At 37.3% G+C, this 20526-nt stretch overlaps 2 protein-coding genes across 4 annotated transcripts in view; both read left to right on the forward strand.

Annotated features, from left to right (window-relative positions):
• MTHFD2L (methylenetetrahydrofolate dehydrogenase (NADP+ dependent) 2 like) overlaps nucleotides 1-14146 on the forward strand; it is a 138303-nt gene extending 124157 nt beyond the window's left edge. Inside the window, exon 8 of the mRNA XM_027087465.1 lies at nucleotides 12471-14146. Within this exon, the coding sequence (XP_026943266.1) occupies nucleotides 12471-12583 (113 nt within the window). The 3' untranslated portion in view covers nucleotides 12584-14146. The remainder of the gene's footprint in view (nucleotides 1-12470) is intronic.
• Nucleotides 14147-18855: 4709 nt separating this feature from the next.
• The window catches only part of EPGN (epithelial mitogen), an 8365-nt gene continuing 6694 nt past the window's right edge, over nucleotides 18856-20526 (forward strand). The window contains exons 1-2 of one of the 3 annotated variants that reach the window (XM_027087563.1): nucleotides 18856-18997; nucleotides 19556-19645. In XM_027087563.1, the coding sequence (XP_026943364.1) occupies nucleotides 18955-18997; nucleotides 19556-19645 (133 nt within the window). In that variant the 5' untranslated portion in view covers nucleotides 18856-18954. The remainder of the gene's footprint in view (nucleotides 18998-19555; nucleotides 19646-20526) is intronic. The other 2 variants (XM_027087562.1, XM_027087564.1) reach the window with 2 other exon arrangements.

A 20526-nucleotide genomic window follows, 5' to 3' on the forward strand; every position in this document is an offset into this window, starting at 1 on the left:
TGGCATGAGATGATATCTCATTGTAGTTTTGATTTGCATTTCTCTAATGATTAATGATGTTGAGCATTCTTTCATGTGTTTTTTGGCAGTCAGTATATCTTCTTTGGAGAAATGTCTATTCAGACCTAGAGACACATACAGACTGAAAGTAAGGGGATGATATTCTAAATAATTGTGATTTGGCCCCGAATAGCTGTAACTTTACCATGATTTCTTCAAAAGAATCTCCACTGGACAAATCTCTCCTAGAGCAAAAAGAACCTTATAATTTGGGACTCCATCTGGTCAGAATTATTCCTCAAATTTCCAACCCAACAGTCAAAATATGAGGACAGAAGAGGATCTAGAATTACATAGAAGGTACCATTCTTCTGAGAAACTACTATAAAGGAAACTAGTATAAAACTCCCAGAGTGCTTTTTTTTTGGGGGGGGGGGTACGCGGGCCTCTCACTGTTGTGGCCTCTCCCGTTGTGGAGCACAGGCTCCAGACACGCAGGCTCCGCGGCCATGGCTCATGGGCCCAGCCGCTCTGTGGCATGTGGGATCTTCCCGGACCAGGGCACGAACCCGTGTCCCCTGCATCGGCAGGCGGACTCTCAACCACTGCGCCACCAGGGAAGCCCTCCCAGAGTGCTTTTAAAGCAGCTTTTCATCTGTATTTTCGCTTCTTTTACTACACTTGCTTGCAGATGTCTTATTTATGCATAGTACTGTACATTCAAAACCTGAGAGTTACCTTTTACTCCATGCTGTTTTTATATTATATACAACCTTTCATAAAAGATTATGATTTGGAGTTAGGGTGATTTAGGTTTGAATTCTAGCTCTGTTGCTTAAAACAATTATGATCTTGGCAAATCACTTCACCTCTCTGAGACTTGATTTTATCATCTGAAAAACTGAGATAAATAATACCTATCTTATAGAGTTGTTATGAAGATCAAATGAAATAATCACCTCACCTGAGCTAATGTATGTGACTTGCTGAGCATAATACCTGGCAGAAAACAGTGTATGTTTGTGTTTGTGTACATGCACATTGTTCAGCCTTTCTCTCCATTCCCACGAGAGCAGCAGTCCCCAACTTTTTTGGCACCAGGGACCAGTTCCAGTTTTGTGGAAGACAGTTTTTCCATGGATAAGGGAGGAAGATGGTTCAGGCGGTAACTCGAGCGATGGGGAGCGATGGGGAGCGGCAGATGAAGCTTCACTCACTCGCCCACCGCTCATCTCCTGCTGTGCGGCCTGGTTCCTAACAGGCCATGGACCGGTCTGCGGCCCAGGGATTGGGGACCCCTTCACTAGAGTACTAATCCAGAAAAATGTAACTTCACATTTCAATTACCACCCAGCTCCTCATTACTTTTCTGGCCTCAGCTCTCTTCTGATCAGGTATGTTTTCACCCAGCAGTCACATGAATAACTTTAAAGCACTCATGCTTATCCCCATCTTCTCCAAACTCCTGTAGTAGATCTCAGTCTGCCTCTATTCTTTTTGCTTTTAATCCTATACTACCTTGCACTTTTATTTAGTTGTTCCCTACTAAATTGTATGCCTCTGTAACGTAAGCTTCTTGTCCTACATTTCTTTTGTCTCTCCATCCCATACCAGGTCTCAGCCTTCTTAGTCATATCATTGGTCATTTGTATGATCATCCTCGATACTTATAAATCTCTTGTGTCACTCTTACATTACAGAAGCAATTCCTTATAGTTGCCCTAATGGGAACAAAATCTCCCACTCAAGGTGGCATCCAACACGTTATTAATCTACAGCAACCCAGATTCAGTAGTGATACATCCATTGAGTCATACATTGATTTGGTCAGCACATATTTCTCACTCAACACACCTTCCAGGTACTAGGGATATAGCCATGCACAGAGAGACAAAGTCCCTGCTCTCACGGAACTTATATTCTCTAGATTATATGTCAAGGTAAGCTTCTTTTGGAAATGGTTTTGGTACTACTTATTCCAAATGTGTGTTCTACAACAGCGGTCCCAACCCCTGGGCTGTGTGGACTGGTAGCAGTCCTCCGGCCTGTTAGGAACCGGGCCTCACAGCAGGAGGTGAGTGGCGGGCGGGGGAGCGAAGCTTCATCTGCCGCTCCCCATCGCTCCCAGTTGCTCACATTACCACCTGAATCATCACCCCCATTACCACCTGAACCATTCCCCACCCCCACACACATCCCCCACCCTGTGGAAAAATTGTCTTCCACAAAACTGGTCCCTGGTGCCAAAAAGATTGGGGACCGCTGTTCTACAAGATGGGAAAGTAAGAGCATGTTACCAGTTTCTAAGGAAGTAAGACTGTTTTGGAATGACATCACTTTTAGAGAACTATTAATCTGTGATGACATTGTAAAGAACCAGAATTAGACTGGCTCTCTACCAACTCAGCTTCCGTGTTAATCATTTTAATTTGATGGTATGTGTCTTAGTCAGTTTGGGCTGCTATAACAAATGACCATAGACTGGGTGGCATAACCAACAAGCATTTATTTCTTACACTTCTGGACACTGGAAGTCCAAGATCAGAGTGCCATCACAGTCAGGTTCTGGTGAGAACCCTTCTGAATTACAGACAGCTAATTTCTCATTGTATCTTCACATGGCACAAAAAGCTAGAGTTCTCTGGGGTCTTTTTTTTTAAAGAGTATTAATTCCATTCATGAGGTTGGAACCTTCATGACCCCTAATCATCTCCCAAAGGCCCCGCCTCCTAATACCATCACACTGGAGGGTAGGATTTCAACATATGAATTTTGAGGAACACAAATATTCAGTCAATAACAATATGGTTGATCAGTCCCACTCAAAATATCAGCTTTTTGTGGTAAATGATTACAAGGTAGCTCAAAAGTTCAGCTTTAGTATAAAAGAAGATCTAACACTGTAGCCCAGAGGTGATCTCTTCCAGTCATTTTTTAAAAAGCTGATGGAAATTGGCAAAAGCCTCTGTTAGAGAGACTATTACTAATCCTGTGGTGATAGTGCTACATATGTCATTTCAGAAAGCAGGTAGAACCACTGATGGTCACTATGAAACCCCTACCAGTGAGCCAGTTGCCACCTTGTTACTTACAACATGGACAAGATGCTCACTGTGAAGTCTATGTCTTTGAAATCAGGTCAACCTTTAGAGACATACTTTTTAGTAGAACGTATTTGACATTGAATGATCTATCTTTTTAGAGAAGAGTGAAAGTTGAAGCACAAAAAGGCCGTCTACCAGAACAGGAGAAGTGCCTGATGCCTCTGCAAGTCTTTCTTCTTCTTTTATACTGAAGGATGAGATTTCTTTCTCTTTTTTTTTTTGTAGTTGTTTCTCAGGACCTTTTAAAAATAAAAATATCTATGGAAGGGAAATTTTATCTCCTAGTGTCTTGGGTTGATCATGACAGACTACTGGGATCAAGACCCTGCCGAGAGATTTTGAGAAGACTCGAAACAGCCTATCTAGTTTACAGATTTGCCACTCTATTGTACAGATGTTCAGAAGCTTGAGGAAAAGGACTGGGTAGGAAAGTAAAAGGATTGGGGAGAATGACAGGAGTAAATGAGAATCTTTTGTAAAGGAAGTCATGAAAGGAAGATATTTTTAGTCATGTTGATAGAGTACTAGAAATATCCTAGCAGTGATTCCCTACTCCTGCCCACCAAAATAGAAACTGGCAATGGTGGCTGATACCATTCATGGTCAGATGGGTCATAGACAGAGTTTGTAGAAAACAATTTCAAAATTTCATATCGGGTGATTGATTTGCTATTTGGCTCCATGGAAAGCCTTCCGAGTTGTATGAGTGGCAGTTCTGGATATTCCTATCTATGATACAGTAGCTGGATATACGTAGATTCGATTTAACATAAGGAGAAAAGTAACTAAAGCAAAAACAAAAAAGAAAGAAAAGGCTTAGCCACCTTACCCATTCAGGTAATACAGTAAACAGGTGAAGGAAGTCTTTGTAAGTACAACTTATAGAAATGTGACCAGAGTCTCATATTCTTGTCCCCAGTAGGGCGTTAACCCTGTCTGTCCCATTAATACCCCCACTGGGTGCCATGATAATGAATATCTTAATATATGTAAAAAAAAAAAAAAAAAAACCTTGTAGAAACCCCAGGAATCAGGCAGCTCGGTAATTGCAAGAGAAAGCATAGTAAATTGTCTCTGGGGCACCTGATTCCTCGCTGCCTTGCAAGAAGTCAGTGGCGAGCCATTCACTTCTCAAGGAGCCCTTTACTCTGTCTGGCTCATCATGCTCTCAAGTGCCATTTTTTTATCAACCATATGAGAAAGTAGAGTGTTTTCCATACTATCTCCTGAGTCATACTATTTCTCCAGTCTTATGCCAGTCAGGTTTTTCTGGTTGTTATTCATGCACTTCATTTTCCTGAAGCGTGTCTCCCCTTCATTACAGTGGATATGTTTGAGACGTCATGCCTAAATGGATTGCATTTAGACGCAAGGGGGAATCTCCAAGGATTTAATTTAGGCAATTGCACATGTATAGGAGGAGGCTGAAATTCACATGAAAGGAATGAGGAGTTTTTCTTCTGCTGCTCAGTTGCCACAGATAAGGAATCATCCCTTTTTCCTTTTGGAGAAGGGGATTGGTTTTAAAAATTAGTTGTAGCATTGTTGGAAATCTGACATGGGCTATAGAGTACTTCCTTGAAACAGACAGAGAAATGGACAAAATATAAAGGGAAATAAAACAATACTACAGGAACTTGAGATAGCAATTCCTCCTCTTCCACCCAAAAACAGATTTATAAAGCACAAATATATTCTTTGACTTTGCCAGAATATACAATTTCCAAACTGTATTAGCAAAATTAAATTCTGTTTAGGTACATATGGAGATTCCATTATTTGGGAACTTTGGAGTAGTATATCATGTACTATAGCAGAAATTCACTATCTGCCTAAGAATTAGTGAGTCTTCCTAACAAAGTATTTTAGATGAGAGTTATTAAGCTCAGGCCCTGGGAACCTGGGAACGTACATTTTCCAGAGGAAATAATGACACAGAACACACAAGCCAGAGGCACCCTGTAGTGAAGCATGGGTTGCTGGTGCCAAAACGTTAATGATTACATACTTCTTCCTTTATTCCTACCTTAATTGTTAAAAGGTATTTTAATGTCTTATGTTGTTATAAGTATCCTTCATTAGTAATATTTCCACACCTTGTATGACCCCTGGATTTTTTTGAGGTACACACATACACTGAACACAGTTTCTTTCATCGTCCCTCTCATCACCTCAAATTTTAAACTTGAATATCTTCTGCTCCACACCTATTCTTCTTATCATGACATTGAAAGATGGTTGACTTCAAGTAAGAAATGTTGGAAATTATGTCAAGCGAAACCTGTGTTAATTCTTCCCTTTAGGAATCTGAAGCCAATAACATGATAAAAAGTAGATGTCTCTATAGTGGAGAAAAGGGAGCACAGCAGATTAGATAGATATTCCAGGCTGAAAAAGGATTTCTTGAATGATAATTTAATAGCATTCAAGAACCTGAAACTTTATGAAAATATAACAAAAATTTCTCCTTTAAATTTTCTTCTGAAAATTATTTAGTAGCATACATTTTTCTCTCCAATTTCCTATCTTGCAAAACTGGTTATTCTTAAATATATAAATGCCTAGGTTCATTCACAAAAGATATTTTTTTAAAAGCTCTTTCACCCTGAACACAGTAACTACAGCTGCCATCACCCAATCTAAGTTTCCTGACCCCTCACTTCGGGGTCATGCAGCCCCTGACCACCTTCCTATCCTCATCTCTTTCTACTCTCTGTTTCCACCATGTGCTTCAGTCATAATGAACTTCTTTGAGCTCCTCCATTGCATCAGCTTCATTGTCAAGTCCAAAGTTCCTTTGCTTTTATTATTCCCGACGTTTGCATTGCATTCTCTCCTTCTTTCTTACCCCCTCACACATCCATAAAATCTTGAAGATTTTCTGTCACTTTACAGATATTTCTCTGACACCCATTTGATTTGGGGTGCTCCCACAAGAACCAGAATTTATTCCCATCTTAGCACGTCTCACTTTATGTTGCTATTGATACTTTTGTGTTCTCCCTTCTCTGTCCCAGGTGATAAACTGATCTCATTAGAAAAATGTACACAGAATAGGTAGTTTCCCCATTTGACTTATCCTGCCTCAGAATATTTTTTTTTCCAAATTTTAAAAATACTTTATAAACAAGGTCCTACTGTAAAGCACAGAGAACTATATTCAATATCCTATGATAAACCATAATAGAAAAGAATTTTATTTATTTATTTACTTATGGCTGTGTTGGGTCTTCGTTTCTGTGCAAGGGCTTTCTCTAGTTGTGGCAAGCGGGGGCCACTCTTCATCGCGGTGCGCGGGCCTCTCACTACCGCGGCCTCTCTTGTTGCGGAGCACAGGCTCCAGACGCGCAGGCTCAGTAGTTGTGGCTCACGGGCCCAGTCACTCCGCGGCATGTGGGGTCTTCCCAGACCAGGGTGCGAACCCGTGTCCCACTGCATTGGCAGGCAGACTCCCAACCACTGCGCCACCAGGGAAGCCCCAAGAATATATTTTTTAAAAGTATGTATATATGTATAACTGAATCACTTTTGTATTGCTGTATAGCAGTAGTTAATACAACATTGTAAATCAACTATACTTCAATAAATAAAAATAAAAATACTTTAACCATTGCTCTTAGGTTAAATGCCCCAAATTTTTAGCATTGTCTGCTGGGCTCTACATGAGCTAGACTCACGTCATCTTCTGCACGCTTCACTTCTACATGTCAGCCCTGCTGGCCTTCTTGTAGTGTTTCCAGGAGTTCACGCCATTTTCTGCCTGGGGGAAAGGTTATTTCCACCTCCTTGCAAACATTGTTCCCCGGCCAAGAACACTGTCTACTCCTCACCTCTCCATTTCACGTGGAAAAGATTGGTTCATCCTCTGATTTCTGGACTTGGCAGAGATACACCACATGTGCTCAGGCTCAGTTAGGTCCTCCCAACACGTTCACAACTGTAGGAAACATTTTGTTTGTAGGATATTTCATAGCCTTAGCTCAGTTACTACTTAGGTAATTATATTTGTGATATATAGCCCCCAACTAGACTGTAAGTTCCAAGGGACAGTGACTATGGCTGTCTTTCTCATGAAACTTTTGCTGTAAATTTATCCAGGGCAGTTCTTAGCATGTGTGGGAACAGTGAATAATGAGGTTAGGAAAATACGCCAGGGTTAGGCAATAATGCAAACGTGGATGTAGGGCCATATCATAAAAGATCCTAATTGCCATGACAGTCAAGATTCATCAAATGTTTATAAGCTGAAATGATCTAATCTGTGTTTTAAAGAATAAATCTGGCAGCAGGTTATATGGCTAATAAGGTAGAGACTGAAATCCAAGAGAGTGATTATAGTAGATTATAAAAAATGACTATACTATCTTCTGTTCTCATAAGCACATCCTCTTGGCAATGTGACTTTGCCATTCTTCCTATTCCAGGCCTTTAAATTTGAGCTTGACCATGTGACTTGCGTTGACCAATGGGGCATTCAAGTATTGCACACTGGGGTTTGCCTGGGACCTGCCTGGGAAAACTGAGGGCACCATGTGAAGCAGCCTTCACTGAAGCAGTGAATTTTAACCTTGTTTTAAATCTACTCTACACAGTTTATATGTATAATACTCCCCCCTACCCCCACCAGTTAGAAGCATCTCTCATTTCAGCAGTGATTCTCAGTGGTGTGTACTGGAATCATGTGGTGGGAGGGGGCATATCTAATTTGACTACAGTTCTCAGGAGATTCCAACATACTCTATGACTACAAAGTGAAAATCGCTCTACTAAGTTTCATGGATCAATGAATGAACAGTTTACGCAGCCTGGGGAGCTAACAAGTACCACTAAGAAAGTGACATTTAGCCAGATCTGAAAAGGAAGAATAAGTATTCATCAGATGGAGAAGTGCAGGGAGTATATGTCAAAGAAAATAGTATGTACAAAGGCAAATCTTGTGTCCAAAATGACTGATTTTTAATGGTAATTTCTTTCCTTTCTATACAATTGAACATACACTCTCTAATGTCTAAATCTGGCTGGTAGAGCATTATTTTTAAGTTAAATCTATAGAATATACTTTGCAGGGTCAAGAGTTTACAGAGAGGTCATTCAGATAAATTATGATAATTGTCACCTTTCCTCAAAATATTCTTATTATCAGGTAACTGCTTTAAACATTATCAAGTCATTTCCATCTAAATCTCATTCCCTAGAGTAAGTTCCACGCAGGTAACAATAGGAGTTGGTGATTATTTTACTTGCCTCCATTGTCAGTTTCAGTAACTCTAAAATCATGTGGACTTTATGAAATTTAATCTAACTCTGGTTTTGAGATACCTGTTCATGAGTCTCTCTTGAAAGCATTGATATCAATCAAGATCTAATACCTGATTCTCATATATACAGAATTGTTAGTATTTTCCTTAAAACCCACACATACTCCCTCACAGTAAATAAATTTCTGAATGAAACTATTGCCTAAAAATTCTTCTGTAATTGTTTTCAATGGAGCATGTAGTACACCTTTTCCTCACACATAATAGGTTTAATCTTTAATAGCAGCATCTTCAACAAACAGGTGCAAACCCTTGTCTGCCCTCGGGAAAGACCAGCCAATGAGAAGTTATTCTGGTGATGTAATGCTTGTTAACTATCTCTCGGACATGATTGGGGAAGATGCTCTTCAGAGCATCAAACATGTATTGAATTTAACTCTCACATGACTGAGTTTAGCTCATAAGCCACTTCTGGTACTTCATAAACATGTCACTTAGGACAGCCTTGAAATAGTTATGCAAAATCCTTACACTAGAGAATTTCTTTTAAGCATTGGCATCTGTACCCATTGGTATTGGCCAATGATAATTTCTCATCTCTCTTGAGAAGTCACTTCCATATCTTGGTCCTTATGTAAATAGACGAAGAATACATTAACACTAGCCAGCAGCAGAAAAATTTAACATTTCTTTCTCAGAGGTAGAACCTAATGAAAATCAAATTAAAAGGAATAGAGATCTTATATTTTTTAAATCAGATTCATCACAACCTGCCTCTCATGACTGTGTACAAACTTCTTTTTCACATCTGCCCAGTTTATTTCAAAGATAAAAATATTTGAAACAAGTACTTATATAACCAGGTGTGTTCACAGTGATGTCATAAACTTCTGCCTAGTGAGTAATTTACAGGGCTCTGTTGATGCAACTAAATGCTTATGAATGTCCAGAGAAGTCCTCGCCCAGGTCAGGTAAAGACTATCACATAGTCTAATTCTATGAAGTGATAGACAGGACAGGATAAATGTGTGTTAGCTTCCACAGTAAAGTATGCAAAACTACAGACACAGAGCTACAAATTTCGGGTAGGTATTATTTCATGCAACAGCTTATTCTCATTCCCTATTCCTCCACCTCAAACCTCACTTTTTGAGCAAAAGAATGCAATAGTAAGCATGTTGTGAAAAACATAATTTGAAAGAGGAGGGTATAATACCGGATCAGTGGTTTATCTGATCTGAATCTCACCCAAAAAAGAAAGCAACTCAAACTGCTCAGCCAGCTGAAATTTGAAGTGCTGGATATAATTCAAAGATGATGAACTATGAGTACTCACAGTAAAATTGTAGGAAAATTACTATATTAGAACTTCCCCCCTCCCTTTGTTTCTTTTTTCAAAATATCCTCTTAACCCTTTGGGAAAAATGAGTTAATTTGGGGCACATGAGCCCTTCTTGGGGCTTTTCAACTTGTTCAGGTCATGGTAATACAGTTGCATTGGGATGAGATAGAATTATGGAATCATAAAATGATTCAAACCTAGCTGTGAATAATGTCTCTACCATATTAGAAAATGGTAAGTCACTTTAACTTCAGTGAGCCACACTTTCTTCAGCTATTAAAATGAAATAATAATTAAATATTAATTATTAAAATGTGTATAAAGTTCTTGGCAAGTAGTCAACTGATAGTGGCTATGGTTACAACTATTTTTCCATACATACATAATTCCAAGCCACTTCATTTTTCAAAGTTGAAAACCAAATTATATAAAAAATTATCGTACACCCAGAATGGATTCCCAATTTTATCTAACTTTTGATTGTGAAATAAACCATTTTATTTTTCATTGACGATTTAGTTTGTACTTCTTAATTTGCCATATTATTCAGTAGTATTCTATTTTTATCTATTAATATTTCAAAGTGCTCTACAAATATATGATTTTACATACTATCAGTGTAAATAATAGTAGTATAGTATATTTCTTCTAGAGATCTGCTGAAATTTTTAAAGGCATTACTTCTCTAATCCTATAGAAAAGGTTCTGGAAGGCATTGTTTATGCCATCAAGTCAGCTTATTGGAAAATGAAAAATGCAGTTTGTCACCATCATGCAAAATATGTAGTTTGAGAATTTCAGTAAATTAACTTGAACTAAATTGTTTTGATGTTGTTTGTATCTAGTCAAAAGCACTGACACATTCCTGCAAATTGATCTTAGATTTTAAATTTCAAGGGCTGTTTAGTTCACATTATCATAATTTACTGAATGCCTCACCTGTGTATGGAGAAGTTCTCAGATTAAAAATGACAACAATAATCACCACGAGACTTAGTTTCTGCCTTCTTGGTGCCGGTGTCTAATTAAAGGAACAGCACAGTGTGGTAAATTCCATAACAGAGTTTGGTATAAAATGACTGGAAACATAGATGGTGGCACTTTTAATTCAATGCTGGAGGGGTGAATTTTTGAGAAAAATGATGGACAGGTAACATTTTATTGGCTTTTAAAGAATAATAAGGAATTTCTTATTTGGATAAGGTAGCAGCGTATTCCAGGTGGAAGGAATAACGAGAGCAAAGGAAGAAAGGAATGATAATTTGTAGCTATTTATGAAATAGCTGTTGACCTAGCCTAGTGTTTCTCCAGCATAAAGTACATTGGATAGAAGTATGGCGGGAAAAGGACATGCTTCATGTATAGCGGCACATTTTGGAAAACTAACATATTACCTTCTAGATCACAGCATTCTTATCTTTTCTTTGTTATATGCCATGAGAAGAGTCATGATATACACTAGCTGGATTTTGTGTGTGTGTGATGCCTTCAAGCTTATCTGGAGTTTTCTTCAAGTAAAAGAATATTATTCCTTTGCTTTTCCTATTATTAAAAAATACTGCATTATACCAATACACTTAAAATAAGGTAAATGTAAATTTTACAAACCATATTTCAAGAAGGCAATATAAATTGTACAAAAGTAATGCTTAATGAAGATTTAGGGGACATCTACTGATTTCATTTATGTAGAAGCATATACGAGCAAACTTGTAAAGGCAATACATCTAAATAGCATGTGATTGATAAGGTCAGAGTATGCATTAAAGAAGTATTGTCTATGCTAACTTTGTACTAAAAGAGTTATCTGGGAAAAGTTCATTATTCTTATTCACACGGTGAAACACTAAACCAGTAGGTCAATTCATGAAACCATTCACCTGTAATATTGTGGGTGTGAGAACATTCTTAAATAAAACTTGATAAAAATTCTCTGCCATTTTCTTTGAGTATATTCACTGAATAAGAAGTCTTCATTCATACCTTAGAACAGGACTATGTGTATTTGCTCAGTTAATTTTAATATGTTTAATGATTTTTATTAGACTTGCAGTGGAATGTATTATCCACATATACGTGATACTGCTTTTATAACAGGACTATTCTAACCAATATCATGTATTTTAGAAGTAGTTAACTGGAATTACATGTAGTTGGATAAATCATGGGTTATAGATTTTCATTATGCAAAACTAACTGAGCTGCGTAGAGATTCATCCTACAGCGTTGGCCTCTTTGTGTTCTTTCTATACACATTAGATATCGTACACAGAAGTGTGTGTGTGTGTGTGTGTGTGTGTGTGTGTGTGTGTGTGTTACAGTCTACTTCATTCTAAAAATGATTTGAGGATGTTAGGGTTATATGTGTAATGCAGAAAAATCCACTGTATTCTGTATTCATTCGACCGAGATGGCTCTAATGCCCTGGCTGCCTATGTAAGCAAACCAAAATCTGCCTTGTAGATTTTGCCTCAAGGTTACAAAATCAAAACCCAAGGACAACCAATCACAAACAGCCAACTAGGCTTAAAGCTATAACCAATCAATGATTTCCTTGCTTTGCTTCCACCTTTTCTCTGTAGGTCTCTCCTGTCGGTGGAAGCCTTCCTAGCTATACTTCAGGTTTGGCACTGCCCGATTAGACTCCATTTTTTGCTCAGATAAACTCTTAAATTTTTAAAATGCTTCAGGTTTAACAGTTCAGTATGTTTAAAAATATGAAATTCTCAGAAAAAAATAAAGAATCCTTTCTGTTTCCTCCATCAGCTGTTAAGAAGAAGGCTAGCTTTATCACTCCAGTTCCAGGAGGCGTGGGACCCATGACAGTGGCAATGCTTCTCAAGAACACCCTTCTGGCAGCTAAAAAAATCATTTACTAGATCACATGAAAGAATAAAGCAAACTGAAGTCATGCTACGTATCTATTTGACAAAAGGCAAAAACCTTTATATTTTACTACAAAGCTATTTCTACATTGTATTTATTTTTTCACAGATGGAATCATTGTGGATCAGATGATTCACACAATCTTATGCATTTCCTGCTAATAATTACTGAATATTTTGAGTGGATATTGAGTTTCAGGAAAAGAAAACAAAACAACTGCAATGAAAACTTTGGTAACAATTGTTTATTTTGTGATTAATATTTGTTCATAACGTTAAAACTAATAAAGGGCTCATAATAAATGCATATATTTTTGACACAAATAGTGTGTTTTCAACAAACATTTTGTCAGACAAATAAGCTCCCTTGTAAAATGTGATTTAGGTTTTGCCATAATTATGGCCAATTTTTATATATTTTATGTACTATATCATATGATGAAAAAGAGTTTATTTGCTAAAGGAAAGATAAAATATTAAAAATAATATTTTGATCTCATATACTTCCCAAATGCATCCTACGAGGCATACTAATGAGAAATGATGCTCCATTCAAAGAAAGAAAAACATGCAAGGAAGGCAAAAAATGCAGTGCTACTTGGAAAGGTATTAATTATTTCAAATGGTGAATTACTACTTGCCAAGTAAAAATGCAATAAGAATGTGTTAGGTTTACATGCAATTCCTTTGTTCTTCTAGAAAAATATTTGGATAATACCTTCCTTGAAGAATAATGGAAACTCCAAAACCAAACAAATATACAAAACAAAACTAAGGTTGTATTTTCCCACAAATATCAGGAAAACACAATATAGTATGAATGAGGACTTCATTAAAGAATAGAAGTTATGTTTGTTCACAAATCTAGAAATCTAATAGAAAAATATGACACAATGTGCCCAAGCTAAGCCTTAGGATATGACTAAAAATCTATTGCTTTGTTCCTCACAGTTCTTCCTTCTTCTCTTATAGCATTTGGTTCTCAAAGTAGATGCCATGTTTCTAACACAATTTAAATTAGAAAAAACATGTGACTGTCCGTTGGAGGCTATTTTGAGACTACCCTGGGCATATAATTGTATTGCTTTCAGGTCCAAATCCCAGTCTGTTTATGTACCAGTAATGATTCTTACCCAATGCATGTCGTTATTAGTGTATACTCTTGATCATTTGTGTGAAAATAGACTAGATGTTTATAATTAATATTTCAACTGTATAATAAAACCAGTTTGGAAAGGAATACCTGTCTTCTTTTTCTTTAAGCTATCTGTAAGTTTCTTTGTTCATATATTTGTTATCTGTTTCTTCAGAGCATGCTGGGGAAATGTATAAGTTCCTCAAACATGAAAGAAAAGGTTCTATAGCCCATTCCAGATCAGTCTTTGTCTAATAACCCTGATAAAAGTTTAAATTCAAAGCTCCCAAGCAAACATTTCAGAAAGACCCTCTTTTTAATATTTAAGTGCCCCACGTTCGCAAAACAAACATAATGACCCAAAATACATTTACATGGAAAAGGTGAAGACTGTAATTCTGAGCTTCCTCCTCCCCCACCCCCAAATGCAGGAGGAGTTATTTTTTGGAAATATTTTTCCCCTTTGGTGAGGCTAAAATTCAGGAGTGAGCCTTTCCAGAGACCAATTAAAACACTATAAAGGAAAAATTATCTAACATTTGTTAAAAATATAAGGACAACTTTATTCAGGACTATTGCAATGGGGTCGAGACTATCACAATAGAAGAGATTGAAAACTCTAAATATAGCTGAGACAGCAATGGATTTATAGGCAATGAAGAGAGTGAGGGGATCAGTAGATGGAAAATTACTGAGAGGAACTTGATTAGATAACAAGACTAGAGGGATTCTTGTAAACTAGCTTACCAGGATTCTTGTTACAGTTAGGCCAGATATCAAGGGTGGGAGATAGGGAACTTGATCAGATATGGCAGGGACAAGGGTGCAAAGAGCAGGGCAGGGGGATTCTCCAGAAACTAAGCAGATTTCTTTGCTAAAACTGGGCTCAACAGGCTAAGTTGATGCCTAGTTGAGAAAAGGAGTAGGAGAAGTCTAAAGTTTGGTCAAGAAGGGAGCCTTTGTCAACACATAAAGGAAATAAAGTTGGTTCATTGTTATCATGACTTTACTTATGCATATTTGGGGTCTATAAAAGACATATGATTGTCTTGTGGAGGAGGTTTGGAGAAGTAAGTTCTCTTCTACACGTATCTGTAAAAAGGACCCCGAAGAATTAATGAGGATTGAAAAATAACATAAAGATATGGAGGTGAGAATGAGCTTAGCATATATATATATATATATATATGAAAGCAAGGGCTACAGTCAGACTGAAATGAAAAGTGTTTGTTGCAGAGTGGTGGAAATATAGCTGGAAAACAGCAGAAGTAGATTAGAGAAAGCCTGGATAAATCAGAATTTAGACGATATTTAGTCAGTGATGAGAGTTGTAGTTAAAGCCTAGAAGACGTTATCACTGATTATCATGAGGAAGTTGTAAAGAGGAGCTTATTTTGGAGAAGAGATAATATGTTCAGTTTGACATGTTGAGTTTGAGGTGATGACGGCATAATACATAAATAAAAGTCCTGACATAGTATCAGTCTGGTATGAGAATAATTCATGGCTAATGATGAAAACTTAAGATGCATCAACATGTGTTAACCGCTAAATTCCTAACCTTGATTGACCACTATATACACCCTGCATCTTTCTACACTTGTTTGATAGTAACAGCTATCTTTAATTGAGCACCTATCATGTGCTAAATGCTCTACTTTTTTGTTATTGTTGTTACTGACGATCCACATTTGATATATGAGGAAATCAACCCTTGAGGTTATTAAAAAGTCTCAGCAAAGGCCAAATGGATAGCAAAGGTAGAACTGGAATTCAAAGAAAGGTCTGTTAGGATGATGTGAACTGGAACCCACTCTCTTTTCATTCTCTCACTCTACCTCCCCTCAGTGCCCACCTCCCCTGCCACCTAGAATCCTTTCTCCTATCACTGTATGTCTAAATTCTACTTGCTATTTAAGATTCACTTCAAATGAAACTCATCCATGAGAAATGCTGTGAGAGTTTGACCAAGTCCCACCCCTGAACTCTTATACACATTTATGTACACATTCATGGCAGTCATCCGTCTCTACCCAGCACTGTAGTTATGTATGTACTTTCCTTAGCCCCCTCTAGTTCTTTGAGGTCAGAGTCTATGCAGGACTTTTCTATTTGTCTTACAAACATTACATGTTACAGGCATAAAATGGTTTATGAATGGATGAAAGGCAACTGAATTCATGAGAATTACAGAATAAGTTTAGAGAGAGATAAGCAATGGGCTGATGACCATTTCCTGCCAATGTCCAGCAACAAATTTTGGCTATTAGTGAAAGAGCAAGAAAGAAAAAGGGGGCTTCCCTGGTGGCGCAGTGGTTAAGAATCCGCCTGCCAATGCAGGGGACACGGGTTCAAGCCCTGATCCGGGAAGATCCCACATGCTGCAGAGCAGCTAACCCTGTGCATCACAACTACTGAGCCTGCACTCTAGAGCCCGAGAGGCACAACTACTAAGCCCACGTGCCACAACTACTGAAGCCCATGCGCCCCAGAGCCCATGCTCTGTAACAAGAAAAGCCACCACAATGAGAAGCCTGCGCACCACAAGGAAGAGTAGCCCCCGCTCGCTGCAACTAGAGAAAGCCTGCGCACAGCAACAAAGACCCAATGCAGCCAAAAATAAAATAAATAAATAAAATAAATAAGTAAAAAAAAAAAAAGAAAAGAAAAAAGGAAGGAAAAGAGAGGAGAGATGAAGAAAGGAAAGGAGGGGAAAGAAAGGGAAAGTAGGAGAAGGGAAGGAAAAAAATAAACTTAACAGCAAGGGAAGGGAAGAGAAGACACTTCCAGAGATGCTTATAACTAGAGAGAGATGAATAAATTAAAAAGATGAAAAATGGTCGGAGGGAAAAATGATAGTGGGGTGCTGCAGCTCTTAGCCTTCTTTTTGACTCTAACATGTATCAAGAATGAATACGAGTATCCGTGAGGCCATGTTACAGTACCCACCTCTCCCATTCTTCAGGGTTGCGGAAGGACTCCCTGATGAGAGGATTGAAGATGTGAAGATAGGAGGTTTTCCTATATAGAGTGTAAGTGGGATCCATCATGATGAGTCCCAGAGGAAAAGAAACATATGGGATGACTTGGAGCTATTTTCTTAAGCTCAAGTGGTAGGTGAGTTTCTATATTATATGGCTTAATTCACCAGAGTGGAGAAACATCTAGAGAGACAGTGGTCCTCTTCTTTCAGCCCAAACATGTGTAAAAGCCATAATTCATTTGTTTAGATTCTTATGGTAAGGTAATTTACTAAAATCTTGATCTTAGGAGATAATCTGAATTTCTCTAAGGTCAGTATACTGACTCCTACCAGAGGACACAGCTGGGGAACTGGAGAGGGCGTATGATCTGGAATCTGAACATGGGCTCAAGTCCTGACTCTAGGGTGTGTCCTCTGGCAAGTCACTTAATTCTTTTGAGTCTTCATTCTTTATTTGTCATATGGAAATAAAAATAAGGCCTGTTGTTTATTTCTTTATTCACTCAAGACAGATTGATTGAGTATACTCTACACTATATATTAGGCACTGGATTTGTTGGGGCCGGGATTACTGAAGACAGAATTGAGATATGTATGAAAACCTTCTGCAAAATGCAAAGCACTGTCAAGTGCCAGTTAACAGTCACTATAAAGATGGTCGTGGTACTATGTCCCAGTCTTAAGAAATAAACATATTTAACATTAGACCTAGCATCTTCCTCCTGAAACTGCAGTTGGCTGTGGTTTATCTAATCCTTTGTAAATGATTTTTCCTTAAATTCTTACCAGTGATAGAGAGATGATTATTTGACTTATAATTCAAATATGATTTGCTTGGGAAAAACAGTATCCAGAATTTGTCTTAATAATAAATAGTTGTTTAAAACTCTACGAAAGTAGGAATACGAACTGTAGGCACATTTAAAGGAAGCCAAGGATAGTCTTTTAACTTTAAAAGGATGACTCTGTGGCAAGTGATTGCCCAAGGTATAATGAGTTCAACAAGCTCATTCTTGTGTGATTTCTAAAGCCAACTTCATATTTGAATAGTGAAAGGGATCCTTTCCGGTAAACTGAATTTTCTGGGTGGACATGATGCAAATGACAACCTATCTTGACTTAAACAGGTTTTTAAGGTACAGAAAATATTAGCAATTGAAATTACTGGTCGAAAGTTGCAATACTTCAGCAAAACATATTTATAAATTATTTATAATAACTTGGGGCAAGTGAAAAATTTATGGAAGTTCCTATAGTCACAAAAAGTAATAGCAATAATTACATATTTTGGCCTTAAAAGTGGTACTTTAATAATCATAAGTAGATTAATAGTAAGAAAAATTTGAATGTTGTATTAAACTAAAAGCTTTCTATTCATTAGGTGTACCAAACATAAATATTTTAATTTTATCTTAATGGAGATGACATTATTATTATTATTACTATTATTATTATCATTATCATCATCATTATTTTAGTGCTTTACTGGTTCTCTCTAGAGCCTAATCATTAGGGCATATACTTAAGAACTGTAGTTCCTAGAACTCGGTAGCCTATTCCATTGACTCAGAAAAATAATAAATGGAAGAATGACATAAATGTAAATCTTATGCTCTTAAAAACAATTATTTTTACAGAAATTGAAATAGTAAAACTAAGTAGCAAAAACCAAAATGGAATATTAAACCTTTATTTTTACACACATTTAATTGTTCTCTCCTGCCCATAAATTACAAAATATCTTGATTTGCAGTGGAACCCAATCTGTACTGAAAAGTAGTGTAACTGACTGCAGCTTCAGGGATATTTCTTTTACGAACAGGTTAAGATGTTTCCGACTTTGGAAATATCAAAACTCCCCTTTCTTGGAATCATTTATAGGTCACTATCAACTTTGTAGCTGGGATAATTCTGTTCACACCAAGGGGGCTTTTCCTGAATTCAGATTCTTTTTTGTTGTTTTCAGTATGTTTACAGACACGATTATGCCCACAGGTAACAGGAAACCAGTGTTTCAAAAGAAAATTTGATCACACTGCTAGATAACACAGGTATCCTAAACAAGTACAGGAATGCCTCAAGGCTTCAAGCTGCTGCCAGAAAGACATATTTTTTTGATTGGTAAGAACTGCCAGATGACGCTTCATGAAATATAAATGCAAGAAAGCCTCCGAGAGAGCTCAATAAAAGCCTTCCACCCGTCATTCTAGGAGGATAAGAGCAAGATACTGTTAACAAGTGCAGGAAATGGCTTTCGGAGTTTCAATATCAGTCTATATCTTATTCAACGGTAGGTCATTTCTTTTTGCTGTGTTAATTTTGTGTCATTGTAAAATGTGAATAGGATTTGTTTTATCTGAATTAGTGAGGAGTTGGCTTTTAGCAGTTGTTCTTCATGACAAAGATCCAAGCAAGGAATTTGTGAATTAATTTAGTTTCTTATGTAATGTATGTTCCTCTTTTAACATATTTTGACACCTCCTTTTCTGAGATCTTTATATTGTTTGTTCTATACAATTGAAGAGTAGTTGATACATATGATATGATAGTGTCCTTGTGATTGAATGAGTTTATAAAATGTAATAAAATTTATCTTATGAGTTTATAAAATTTATTTCCTCTTAATAATTAATGTGTTTCTACTTTCTCTAACTATAATGTAGTGAGTGGAATTGATATGCAAGAGAAACTATCAAGAAACTGCCCTTGTCAGGTTATGGATTTCAAATGTAAATGAATTAAAAATAGAACAGATGTGGGACTAGATAGAATAACTTTTGATCTGTTGCTGGTATGTAGAAGGAGGCTCACCTGCTAAAGATGCCTTCCCTCCCCCCCCTTCACACAGCTGTGACAGCATTGACTGAAGAGGCAGCCAGGACTGTAACACCCCCAATCACAACCCAGGAAAGTGACTGGACCATTAACAAAACAGAAGGTATTTTCTTCACACTTTTGTATTTCAAGTGACTTTTTTTTTTTAAGTGACTTTTTTTTTAATGTTTGAGAGAAATTTGGATTGTGATAAAAGCAACACTGGAAATTTTTAAATATATATTTTATTATTAGACGATGTTTTATCAGGATGCTGTTAAATGGAAGTGACGGGTAAATGTGTCAGCAAAGAATTCTCTTTTTAAAAGGAGGAAGTGAAGCAAATGAGAAAACGTTGTTTTCAGTTACTGTCCTGGATGTGAAACATGCCACCCTTTCTGCTTGATTCCTGCTGGATTCCCAATAACCCATGTGCTTCCAGAGGCAGTTTGTCCCTATTTTGGCATTCTTGATGAGTGACGTTATAGTTTGATCTGTGACTGTGAGCTTTGCAGCCAAATAAATTATGGTTACCAGATGAAGCCTTAATCCACTTTCCCTCATTTTTGGAAAGATCTTTCTTCTTGTCATTGGGAGCTTTTGTTGTTGCTTTAGTATATGCTATACCTCCCAACCACTTGTATCCAATTTTTGTTGTTGATGGTGATGATATATTTTATTATTGTTATTAAAATAGCTTCTGGCCACTGTTGAGCATCAGCATTTTCCCAAACTCTTTGAACTCTTAGAGGTGACCTTGGGAAACTTACCTGCCAAGACCTGTGTATCAGGTGGTTGTGATTCTCACACAAATCACATACCACCCCCTGATGTGAAGATGGGCTTTGTGACTTAGGACCAAAGAAACACCATATCTTGCTCTCAGAGCCACGCAAGTAAAAGAAGATCAAGTTAAATATTTTGTTTCTGAATATGAAAGGTAGTAATATTTAAGTATTCTTCATTTCACCAATAATTTTTTTTTTTTTTTTTTTTTTTTTTTTT

This window comes from Aethalodelphis obliquidens, unplaced genomic scaffold (assembly GCF_003676395.1).
Source record: "Aethalodelphis obliquidens isolate GAN/ISIS:26980383/991018 unplaced genomic scaffold, ASM367639v1 scaffold59, whole genome shotgun sequence".
In the NCBI taxonomy this organism is placed as follows: domain Eukaryota; kingdom Metazoa; phylum Chordata; class Mammalia; order Artiodactyla; family Delphinidae; genus Aethalodelphis; species Aethalodelphis obliquidens.